Below are 12,788 nucleotides of genomic sequence, written 5' to 3' on the forward strand. Positions count from 1 at the left end.
ACACACTGCTTTGTGTAAAGCCCTGAACGCTCTGGAAGTGTCTGACTGTTGTTTTAAATGGCTGAACACACTACAAGTGTTATGAGGCGCGGCAAACTACATTGACGCCGACTCTGAACTTGTTTCGATTTTGGAGCGTCTAATGAGGACCCAGCACCGACAAAAGCGCTCTCTCTCTCTCTCTGTCTCTCTCTCTGTCTCTCTCTCTCTGTCTCTCTCTCTGTCTCTCTGTCTGTCTCTCTCTCTGTCTCTCTCTCTGTCTCTCTCTCTGTCTCTCTCTCTCTGTCTCTCTCTCTGCGTGTGCCTCTCTCTGTCTCTCTCTCTGTCTCTCTCTCTGTCTCTCTCTCTCTGTCTCTCTCTCTCTCTGTCTCTCTCTCTGTCTCTCTCTCTGTCTCTCTCTGTCTCTCTCTCTCTGTCTCTCTCTCTGTCTCTCTCTCTGTCTCTCTGTCTCTCTCTCTGTCTCTCTCTCTCTGTCTCTGTCTCTCTCTCTGTCTCTCTCTCTGCGTGTGCCTCTCTCTGTCTCTATCTCTGTCTCTCTCTCTCTCTCTCTCTGTCTCTCTCTCTCTCTCTCTCTCTGTCTCTCTGTCTCTCTCTCTCTGTCTCTCTCTCTCTCTCTCTCTCTCTCTGTCTCTCTCTCTGTCTCTCTCTCTGTCTCTCTCTCTGCGTGTGCCTCTCTCTGTGCAGCGGCCACTTTCATCACCGCCTGTCTCTCATATGCTCCTCAAACAATCTCACAGCAGTTTAAAATATAGCAAGCATGTAAAATATAATGCTACACTATATCTCGCGTCGAGGCTATACACTATAGCAAGACTGTCTGAACAAAGTGAGAATGTTCTTCTTAACACATCAGCTAGCAAATATAGCATATTACTTGCATGATGAGATTAGATTGGCGAAAGTTTGGACTGGATTGCTTCATTTTCTCCTACAGTACAGCCTTTTTTTCTCTCCCCTCTGAATGCACAACAGACAGGTAGGGTGATTCCAACAGCCTCTGACTGACAGGGGCTCAAAACTACAGGATAACAACTGTTTATTCATCAGTCATTGAAATTTGTATCCACAAAAATATTTTAATTGAAATATAAGTATGAGCCAGAAGCCAAGTAAACTTGGGAGCATAGAAAACGAATGGGAGTAGCCTACCTGTAAAGCATACAAACTTGTGCCTGCCTACCTACTGTATAAATAGTGACCTTTTCCCAAAACACTGCTGATTCTGTGCTGTTGGTATTTGGTATGTGATTTCTGTAGTGCGCTATAGGAGCGTTAATTGACGTGCGTCAAAACAGGCACGTCAATTAACGCTTTCAGGGGCGTAAGACGTCAAAAGCCAAAAAGGTTGGAAACCACTGGTTTCATCTTTAACACTGGGATGTATTTTAAAAGCTTGTTATGTTGTGTTAAACCACTGGTTTCATCTTTAACACTGGGTTGTATTTTAAAAGCGTGTTATGTTGTGTTAAACCACTGGTTTCATCTTTAACACTGGGTTGTATTTTAAAAGCTTGTTATGTTGTGTTAAACCACTGGGTTCATCTTTAACACTGGGTTGTATTTTAAAAGCTTGTTATGTTAGGGTTGTGTTGGGTTAGGGTTAGGGTTATGTTGTGTTAAATCTTGATCTGAAAAGCTGTCAAATAAATGCAGTGGAGTAGAAAGTACAATATTTCCCTCTGAAATGGAGTGAGTGGAAGTATAAAGTAGCATCAAATGGTAAATACTAAATGTAAAGTACAACACAAGCACCTCAAAATGGTACTTAAATACAGAGTAAATGTACAGACAGTACAGTAGGTACTTGCCACCACTGGTAGGCCTACTTCTACTTGGATGATTGAGTACTCTCTCGCCCTGCTGAATACTCTGAACCTCTGGTGTAATAATAAGGAAGCTCTCACCCTCTTCAGGTAATCTGCCAGCTGGGCAACACTCCAGCCCATCACCTCGGACTTGGGCGGCACTCCTCCAAAACTCATCCTGCCTTCGCCTCGTCTCTCCTTCTGTCACATACACACCAAGGGAGACTCCGAGTCAGCCCGGTGAAGCACGTTCCTGTCACGTTCCTGTCACAAGCCGTCTGCTTCCAGAAGGCGATCACCATCTGAGTGACGGGGACTGGAGTCCAAGCTTGAGCAGCTGGTGATTTCTCTACTTCTGTAGTCTGGCTCTTTTAGGTTTGAGATCTCCAGGCATATAGAGAGCCTTTTCTTCACAGACTGATGCTGTATGTGGGGCAGCCGGGCCTGGCTTTCACCTCACTCCTGCAAACACAAAACCAAACTTCTGATGAGGCAAAGAAAACGCTGTCGAGGTGCCTTCAACCGCTTGTAATTCCTCAAGTGTTCGGTCCTGGAATTCTTTTAGTTTCAGGAAATCACAAGTAAAATGAAGAAAGAAAGAAAAGCACAAGCATACATGTTTCTCAGAAACTGGAAAGAAAATGGCTTCCCTCTCGCTCTCTCTATCTGTGTGTGTGTGTGTGTGTGTGTGTGTGTGTGTCTCTCTCTCTCTCTCTCTCTCTCTAACTCAGAGGAAGTGAACGCTGTGACAGTGCTGAGAAGAAGAGAAGGGTGACAGAAGGAAGGCAGCATCCCCCTCTCTGTCTCACCACAGAGCGGAATAGAGACAGAGCTGCACCCACTCTGCTGTGGCTCAACGGCACTGCTGCTGCTGCTGCTGCACTCTGACAGTCAAAACTGTGTTGAAACAATACAGGAAACACGCAGCCAGAGAGAGAGGAGAGAGAGAGGAGAGAGAGACACCCAGCCAGAGAGAGAGGAGAGAGACACCCAGCCAGAGAGAGAGGAGAGAGAGACACCCAGCCAGAGAGAGAGAGGAGAGAGAGACACCCAGCCAGAGAGAGAATAGAGACAGACACCCAGCCAGAGAGAGAGAGGAGAGAGAGACACCCAGCCAGAGAGAGAGGAGAGAGACACCCAGCCAGAGAGAGAGGAGAGAGACACCCAGCCAGAGAGAGAGAGGAGACAGAGACACCCAGCCAGAGAGAGAAGAGAGAGACACCCAGCCAGAGAGGAGAGAGACACCCAGCCAGAGAGAGAGAGGAGAGAGAGACACCCAGCCAGAGAGAGGAGAGAGAGAGACAGACACCCAGCCAGAGAGAGGAGAGAGAGAGACAGACACCCAGCCAGAGAGAGGAGAGACAGACAGAGACACCCAGCCAGAGAGAGGAGAGAGAGACACCCAGCCAGAGAGAGGAGAGAGAGAGACACAGAGACACCCAGCCAGAGAGAGGAGAGAGAGAGAGAGAGAGACAGAGACACCCAGCCAGAGAGGAGAGAGAGACACCCAGCCAGAGAGAGGAGAGAGACACCCAGCCAGAGAGAGAGGAGAGAGAGACACCCAGCCAGAGAGAGGAGAGAGACACCCAGCCAGAGAGAGAGAGGAGAGAGAGACACCCAGCCAGAGAGAGATGAGAGACACCCAGCCAGAGAGAGAGGAGAGAGACACCCAGCCAGAGAGAGAGAGGAGAGAGAGACACCCAGCCAGAGAGAGGAGAGAGAGAGACACCCAGCCAGAGAGAGGAGAGAGAGACAGACACCCAGCCAGAGAGAGGAGAGACAGACAGAGACACCCAGCCAGAGAGAGGAGAGAGAGACACAGAGACACCCACCCAGCCAGAGAGAGGAGAGAGAGACACCCAGCCAGAGAGAGAGGAGAGAGAGAGACAGAGACACCCAGCCAGAGAGAGGAGAGACAGACAGAGACACCCAGCCAGAGAGAGGAGAGAGACAGAGACACCCACCCAGCCAGAGAGAGGAGAGAGAGACACCCAGCCAGAGAGAGAGAGAGAGACAGAGACACCCAGCCAGAGAGAGGAGAGAGACACCCAGCCAGAGAGAGAGGAGAGAGAGAGACAGAGACACCCAGCCAGAGAGGAGAGAGAGAGACAGAGACACCCAGCCAGAGAGAGGAGAGAGAGACACCCAGCCAGAGAGAGAGGAGAGAGAGAGACAGATACACCCAGCCAAAGAGAGAGGAGAGAGAGAGACAGAGACACCCAGCCAGAGAGAGGAGAGAGACACCCAGCCAGAGAGAGAGAGGAGAGAGACACCCAGCCAGAGAGAGAGGAGAGAGAGAGAGACAGAGACACCCAGCCAGAGAGAGAGGAGAGAGACAGAGACACCCAGCCAGAGACAAGGCCGGATTAACCATAGGGCAACCGGGGCAGGTGCCCCGGGGCCCTCGGGGTGAAGGGGCCCTCCAAATTTTATTTTTTTTATTTTTTTTGGTCGGGCTCATGTTGGGCTCCACAGAACTTTGACACAAATCTAAGACCAATCAGGACAAATAAAATGTGTTTCCAAGAAGATTAAGTCTGATGATTTAGTCTCATTGGATGCCTGTGGGCAAGTGGTGACCAGGGGTGCGGGAAGTGGGGGTGCTTGTGGTGCTGCGGCACCCTCTGCTGTTTTGTATTGGAAATGTAATGTAAATTATTTTTTCATCATTGTAAAGCCACAGCACAGTGAAGAGGATATTAATGTGAAGATTAGCCTCTTCCTTTTGCTCTCAGAGTGCATCAGATTCATGCATTTTACTTTAAAATGTACAAAATTTCTTTGTCCAGGGGGGGCAGAAACCCCCCAGTCAGGCTAATATCTTTATCCTGCTGGTGCTACCTCTTTGCAAAGCCTAGAATCGCCTATGAGTGAGTGAGAAACTGAATCTCAGAAACTGAATAATAACATAACAGTATAATACTAATGTTAATTTAAAATGAGATATTCCTCTAAATATGGCGAAAAAACATCCAAACATCCGGACGATGGGTAGGGGGGCCCCTGGGAGCTTCAGTGCCCCGGGGCCCCTGGGGGTGTTAATCTGGCTCTGGCCAGAGAGAGAGGAGAGAGAGAGACAGAGACACCCAGCCAGAGAGAGGAGAGAGACACCCAGCCAGAGAGAGAGAGGAGAGAGACACCCAGCCAGAGAGAGGAGAGAGAGAGACAGAGACACCCAGCCAGAGAGAGGAGAGAGAGAGACAGAGACACCCAGCCAGAGAGAGAGGAGAGACAGAGACACCCAGCCAGAGAGAGGAGAGAGACACCCAGCCAGAGAGAGAGAGAGGAGAGAGACACCCAGCCAGAGAGAGAGAGGAGAGAGAGAGAGAGACAGAGGCACCCAGCCAGAGAGAGAGGAGAGAGATAGACAGACACCCAGCCAGAGAGAGGAGAGAGAGACAGAGACACCCAGCCAGAGAGAGGAGAGAGAGACACCCAGCCAGAGAGAGATAGGAGAAAGAGACAGAGATACCCAGCCAGAGAGAGAGAGGAGAGAGAGACAGAGACACCCAGCCAGAGAGAGGAGAGAGAGACAGAGACACCCAGCCAGAGATAGGAGAGAGAGACAGAGACACCCAGCCAGAGAGAGAGAGAGGAGAGAGAGACAGAGACACCCAGCCAGAGAGAGAGAGGAGAGACAGAGACACCCAGCCAGAGAGAGAGGAGAGAGAGACAGAGACACCCAGCCAGAGAGAGAGGAGAGACAGAGACACCCAGCCAGAGAGAGGAGAGACAGAGACACCCAGCCAGAGAGAGAGAGGAGAGAGAGACAGAGACACCCAGCCAGAGAGAGAGAGGAGAGAGAGACAGAGACAACCAGCCAGAGAGAGGAGAGAGAGACAGAGACACCCAGCCAGAGAGAGAGGAGAGAGAGAGAGACAGAGACACCCAGCCATAGAGAGAGAGGAGAGAGAGACATAGACACCCAGCCAGAGAGAGGAGAGACAGAGACACCCAGCCAGAGAGAGAGAGGAGAGAGAGACAGAGACACCCAGCCAGAGAGAGAGGAGAGAGAGAGACAGAGACACCCAGCCAGAGAGAGGAGAGACAGAGACACCCAGCCAGAGAGAGAGAGGAGAGAGAGACAGACACCCAGCCAGAGAGAGAGAGGAGAGAGAGACACAGACACCCAGCCAGAGAGAAAGAGGAGAGAGAGACAGAAACACCCAGCCAGAGAGAGGAGAGACAGAGACACCCAGCCAGAGAGAGAGGAGAGAGAGAGAGACAGAGACACCCAGCCAGAGAGAGAGAGGAGAGAGAGACAGAGACACCCAGCCAGAGAGAGAGAGGAGAGACAGAGACACCCAGCCAGAGAGAGAGAGGAGAGAGAGACAGAGACACCCAGCCAGAGAGAGGAGAGAGAGACAGATACACCCAGCCAGAGAGAGAGAGGAGAGAGAGACAGAGACACCCAGCCAGAGAGACAGAGACACCCAGCCAGAGAGGAGAGAGACAGAGACACCCAGCCAGAGAGAGAGGAGAGAGAGACAGAGACACCCAGCCAGAGAGAGGGAGGAGAGACAGACACCCAGCCAGAGAGAGAGAGGAGAGAGAGACAGAGACACCCAGCCAGAGAGAGAGAGGAGAGAGAGACAGAGACACCCAGCCAGAGAGAGAGAGGAGAGAGAGACAGATACACCCAGCCAGGGAGAGAGAGAGGAGAGAGAGACAGAGACACCCAGTCAGAGAGAGAGAGGAGAGAGAGAGAGACAGAGACACCCAGCCAGTCAGAGAGAGAGAGAGAGGAGAGAGAGACAGAGACACCCAGCCAGAGAGGAGGAGAGACACTAGGGATGCACGATATATCGGCAGATGTTAGTCATTTTTTAACATATCGCATCGGTCCGATGTTGCTATGTTAATATCGGTTATCGATATGAGCCAAAATGTTCCCATTGAGAGGAAACATTGTGATACATCTATGATTTACGGGCTTTTCCAAATGTTATGTTATCGATATCGGCCAACATCTTCACATCGGTGCATCGGCATCCCTAAGAGACACCCAGCCAGATAGAGAGAGGAGAGAGACACATGTAAAATGTCCAGTAAGTCCTACGTGATGTATAATGGGGTAGGGAGATTGTGTCTGTGGGAGAATGTCCATGTAAATTGACCATGTACAGTAAAAGTCCATGTAGGATGTCAAGTAAAGTATTTCATTTACAAGAAGTTAACACAATTAGAAAATGTATAAGAATGACTGTTTTCATAGTTGCACTGTTATCTTCCTATAATACAGATGGAATTCTGGACAAAATCTATCTAAGAAAACTAATTCTCAGATTTGACATACAATCTCATCAAGAATGTGGGCTCCATGGGCCTAATGTGTACTAAATCAAGGGTCCTTGATATGAAAAAGGTTGGGGATCCCTGTCATAGTCAACTGATTTGGTAACAAACTGTGATGGAAAGTAATCAGATTACACTGAGTTGGAGTAAATTGTGTTACTGATAACAGATTCCAGCATGTAAACAGTGATGCAGGTCACAGTTGGACTTTGCATTGTGCCACACTTTACTGATCTTAAGTTTAAGGTTGTGGTTCTCAATGTGGGGTCCAGGGCAGAGTCCTGATTTTCAAGACCCGGTTCCGCCCAGCCCCGCTCCGCGAACCCGCTCATATGATCAATCAGTACCGCAACCCACCCCGCCCCGCAGACATGAGACCCGCGCCCGCTCCGCTTCCGCATATATATATTTTTTTGAAGTGAACATAACCAAAGTAACTGCGATCGTTTCACAATTCACACAGGAAGCGAATAGCGGTCTTTTCTGGCCGAGTCACTGACGAGAGCCAACAACGGTGGTCAGTGCAGTCGGACTCGGCAGGCATTGCATAACGTTATTTACAATTAAGCACATTGACAGTGTTTTGTCACTGGTGCCAGTGCCAGCAGGCCAGCCAGGGCCAGGCAGCAGCTAAAGGAAACATGCTAGCCTTGCTGGCGCTAGCTGTCATGCAATGCAACAAGCTAGCTAGCATAGGTCTAGGTCATTTCTGTTTATACCTGACCGGAGCGAGGGAGAGCTGACCCGGAAGGAAAGGACCAGCGGAAATGATTGAGGTCAAAGACGTCAGGTCAGACTGAGACAAAACATGAAGTTACACACTGACTGAATTATTATCGTTATATAAAAAGTAAATAAAAATACATATATTATACAACACCCGCGACCCGGGCCACATGTTGTTTATTCTACCCAGATCCGAACCCGCAAATAAAATGAAGACAAAATAACACCCGCCCCCGGCATTTTTTTGCGGGTACCCGGCGGGGCCCCGCGGAACCCCGACCCGGTGCAGGACTCTGGTCCAGGGACCACCAGAGGTCCTTGAAAGGGGACCCCAGCAAACAGGGAATAATTTATTTTCACTATAGTTCCCTCCATAAGTAACACAATGACCGAAGGATGACCGTTTTGGTCATGAGTGTCATACACTTTCTCAGAGAGGATACACGCACATCCAAAATCCAAGTTGGGCAGGTGCTGAGCTCAAAGGTGAACAATAAGTGAAAAATGAATAAAAAGCTCGCACACTGCAAGGGCTCCTAGTTTGTGTTTTTTATTTCAAACACCCAACAAAAAAATTACTTTTTTGTTGGGTGTTTGAAATAAAAAACACAAACTAGGAGCCCTTGCAGTGTGCGAGCTTTTTATTCCTTTTTCACTTATTGTCATACACTTTCTGTAATCAAACATCTAAAAGCAAACATCTTATCAAATGGGGTTCCGTGGTCTCATTTGTCAGTTTACGGGTCTTTGATGTGTAAAAGTTTGAGAGCTGGTTTAGAGGAAGTGATCAGCAGCCAGAGAAGCATTCAGAGGAAAGAAAGCTAACTTCCTCTTGTATTTCCTGTTGATCAGAGGGGAAGTTTGTTCTGCCAGACATCAGAATGACGTTTGAACATGTCTCTTCATTTACACAGAGGAGTCAGCTGACAGCAGCTTCCTTGAGCAGACACAAGCTGCCGGCAAGCAGGTCGATGAAACAAACTAACATAACAATAGTGGTGGAAAGCAACTAAGTACATTTACTCAAGTGTACTAAAGGGCCACTTTGCCAATAATATTTTCAACCAGCTTATCAAAATCGGTAGTATATGCAAATTAACAATGTTTAACTTCCCTCCATGTTGTCTGCACTGAGGTCTCATGGCAAAACTGCTCCAAAATCACATCCTCATGACATAATAATTGTCTGCAATAATAACAACAATAACAATAACAATAATAATTATTATTATTAAGAAGAAGAAGAAGAAGAAGAAGAAGAAGAAGAAGAAGAAGAAGAAGAAGAAGAAGAAGAAGAAGAAGAAGAAGAAGAAGAAGAAGAAGAAGAAGAAGAAGAAGAAGAAATAAATAAATAAATAAATAAAAAGTAACCAACTACATAAAAGTAACCTGCAATATCAATATTTACCCACTTTTGCTGGATGTGCATTCTATAACCCTGGTGGGATGCTCCAGTTGATAGACACGAAGATTCAGGCATCTGGAGGAGTGGAATGAGTGTTCATGTCTGGACAGCCTGAGCTCTTCCGATAAGTTTCACAACTTCAGTAGAAGTTACACGTTTTTGAGGACTAAATAGTTTTTTTTTTTTACTAAATCGAATTTAGGAGAGGAGAAGCGTTCAAGTGCAGAGAGGAACCTTGGGAGTTTGAGTATTTCATGACATGTTTTGCCAGAGGGGCAGCTTGTGAACAGGCAAGGCAGGCAACTGCTTGGGGCCCCAGTCCGTTAGGGCCCCCTGAGGCCTGACAAAGGCCCAATTCCAATCCGCCCCCTAAACACTCAAGCCCTGAACCCTCAGTCCCTCTAATGGCCGCCATCTGAAAGTGGTTGAGTCATCAAGTGTGGAAGGGATCCACATTGGATAAATAAGAGGATTGGGACAGCAAAGCCCTTTGCACTTGACAAGATGATGTTGACTCTGGCACGTTTGGGGTTCGCTATATATTGTTTATTGTCAAGACACTTTGAGGAATAGACTCCCTGATGAGTCTGTTCTCATCCAGGCTCTGGCTCCGAGTGGACAACAGGTCATTTAAAAATAAATGTAGCCTACTGCAAAATCTGCAATCTGCAACATGTGTAATTATAATTAAAATAAGCATAATAATGACATGTCACCCAACATTATACACAATGTCAATACTGTACAATACAGATTCGGTAAAACTATTTCTCATTCATCAAAATAGTTGTGGATTGCAATTGTAGACCTAATAGAAATGATCGATGATTATTCTAGGATTGTGTAAAATAACTACTTGCATTCCTCTGATATAATATTTTTGTCTAATCTGAAATCCCTATTAATGTAATGTTTCATTGTCAATTAAGGCATTCCAGCGCACTCGCAAACACCGCGTTCGTTTCGCGCGTGTAGTTTTATTTTTTTGACAGATATTTGCAGCCTTCCCCGTTTTATACGTCACAACGCTATGCATTGTGGGCAATTCCCTTTCCGTAAGTGGCCATAGCTGCTCCCTTACGGTAAGGGGGCAGAAAGGGCTCACTCCGAGCCCTCATTCACTTTGCGATTTCACTGTGGGACATCCCTAAACCCTCACTCCCTTCACGTGAACGCGCCTCTAAGGGCTTGAGGCAGTAAGGGGGCGGATTGGAATTGGGCCAAACTTTACTCCACAGCAGTGACCACAAACCCCTATCCATAAAAGAACCAATGAAAAATTTGCAATGGCATTGAAACCTCCCTAAAGGGGCTCCATGTCATCCCCTGGCCTGGATGATTTTGAATGACGTGTGAATTCACTTTCACTTTCAAAAAAAGAGGATGTGGGGAAAAAACAAGTGGAGCAGATACTGATTAGGCAGATAACTGAAAGCTGTTATTTTAGTATAGCAACCTATGTGGAGATACTGAATAAATTAGTTAACCTTGTTAAAGGAGCCCAGTCTGATACTGTAGGCTACTGAGGTGCTTTAGACCGCGGATGACCTGGCTGACGCGCTCGCTACAGCTGATGTAATACGATAACATTGCATTGAGTGCTGCATAAGAACAATGAAGAAGGCTTGTCCTTGATGTTCGGAACCCATCCATTTATTCCATTATCACCGATGTGAATACAGCAAAGTTATTCTCCACAGAAAGTAAAGGCAGAAACAGCGCACCAAACAAATGTTCCCGCTGCTGGTAGCGACATGGTCAAAAACCATTTGCCCTTCCGGGTCAAAACACCTAGTGAGCAGAGGTGAAGACAGCACCTATATAAGATCACCTGAGCCCAGGTAACATGGCACAGCGACACCCCATGGACAAATAAAAATATGACAGCACACAAATCCACCAGAAATATGACCAGAACACATTTGGCACTTACACACCGGCCCCTAATTGTTAGTGGCAGGAGGACAATAACAATTCAAACAAAATTCAACAAAAAAGGAGCCAAATGTTTTCAAAACACCAAATTAGAGTATGGCACAGCCAAATATAGCACATACATGTTTCCACTCATGTACCAAGTGTTTTGTTACTGTTATCATGTTGTGCATTCCGTGCAGTTTTGCATTGTGATGTTTACTCAACAAAGACAGTCATTCTTGTCTGCAGCTCTTCAGTGAGACACCACCTCCTCTTCTCAACATGCTTTGCTGCATTTTCTCCCTTCTGGGGGGCGTGCATGTTGCTCTTTCTACTGCAGCACTGCATTATGACTGGAAATGAGCTGCTCCACAGCACGGCCAACGGCCTCCCTGTCACGGCAGGTTCCACTTAGCTCCTCCTCCAGCATGACTCGCACCTTGCAGTATTTCAGTAGTCCAAACTGTGGCTTGGCCTGAAGAACTGCGTGGTCCTGGCACCACTTCGCCCTCTTGGAGCCCCTGACCTCATCTAGAGCCGCCTCTTCCCGCTCCTGCTGCAGTTTCTCCTCCCTCATGGAGGCCTGGACCTCACCGAGAGCCGCCTCCTCCCGCTCCTGCTGCGGTTTCTCCTCCCTCATGGAGGCCTGGACCTCACCGAGAGCCGCCTCCTCCCGCTCCTGCTGCGGGTCTGCCTGATGTGCAGCCTCCATGCTCTCCCTCACCTCAGGGGAGAGTTCTGCCTTCGCCTGACTGAGCTTCTCATGCTGGACACACAGCTTCACCATCCTCTGGTGTTCACACTCAGTCACTGTTTGCTTAGGCTGATCGTTCCTTTCTGTTCCCCCTCCACGGCAGCCTTCTGCTCCAACAGCTTCGTTTCTAATCCCACATCGAACTCAGCCGCCTCCAGAGGTTTCTCCATCAGCTCTTTCACCTTCTCCTGACCAAGTTGATTGGGCGGCCTGTCTCCCAGGTCACACACACAGATCCTGCTGGTCATGACAGAAGGAAGCGCCGCCTTCCAGGCACCACTGTTTCCATTCAGCGGCCCATTCACGACCCCTCCCAGCACCGTCCTACTGGCACACGGGCCATTCCCGCTGCCATTCATCTCCCAAGGCTCCCATTCCTTGGGAGCGGTGACTGGCATTTTTCTCTGTGTGATCACATCTGGAAGAATATGAAAGTCAGGGTTCACCTTTACAGGGAAAACGGACAGAACACACTGGTCCTCCTTACCGGCCCCTGTAAGCGCATATGTGGTGGGTGAAGTAGGCTGGTGGTTGGATGTTTCTTTAAGCTGTGATTGTGAAGTTGTTGAATGGTGATGAAACTGCTGTGTGGTTATTGCTATTTTGCTCTGCTGCTGCTGTTGTTGTGGTGGTTGCTGTGGTTGCTGTCGTTGTTGTTTAGTTGGTGTTAGTATTGCAATTTTAGCAGCAATATCCAGCTCTTCCTGTCTCCTCCTCTCGTCCTCCTGTCTCCATTTTAGCTCCAGGGCTTTCTCCTCCAGAGCATGCCTTTCCTTTAAGGCTGCAGCCCGGACCAGAAGTGCCGCTCTCTCAGCCTTTGCCTGAAAGAGCATTTTGGATATGGAGGATCCATATTTGCTGGTTCTGGAGCGCTTACTGCTATGAC

The 12,788-nt window shown here is 48.2% G+C and overlaps 1 protein-coding gene across 1 annotated transcript in view; it reads right to left on the minus strand.

Moving 5' to 3' along the window:
• The window catches only part of LOC310786409 (lymphocyte cytosolic protein 2-like), a 106,709-nt gene extending 104,241 nt beyond the window's left edge, over positions 1–2,468 (minus strand). Inside the window, exons 1-2 of the mRNA XM_083647616.1 lie at positions 2,422–2,468; positions 1,905–2,267 (exon numbers count right to left, since the gene is read on the minus strand). Of these exons, the coding sequence (XP_083503742.1) occupies positions 1,905–1,982 (78 nt within the window). The 5' untranslated portion in view covers positions 1,983–2,267; positions 2,422–2,468. The remainder of the gene's footprint in view (positions 1–1,904; positions 2,268–2,421) is intronic.
• Positions 2,469–12,788: the final 10,320 nt, after the last annotated feature.

The sequence above is a fragment of the Poromitra crassiceps genome, assembly GCF_964638095.1.
Source record: "Poromitra crassiceps genome assembly, chromosome: 1".
Taxonomy (NCBI): Eukaryota; Metazoa; Chordata; class Actinopteri; order Beryciformes; family Melamphaidae; genus Poromitra; species Poromitra crassiceps.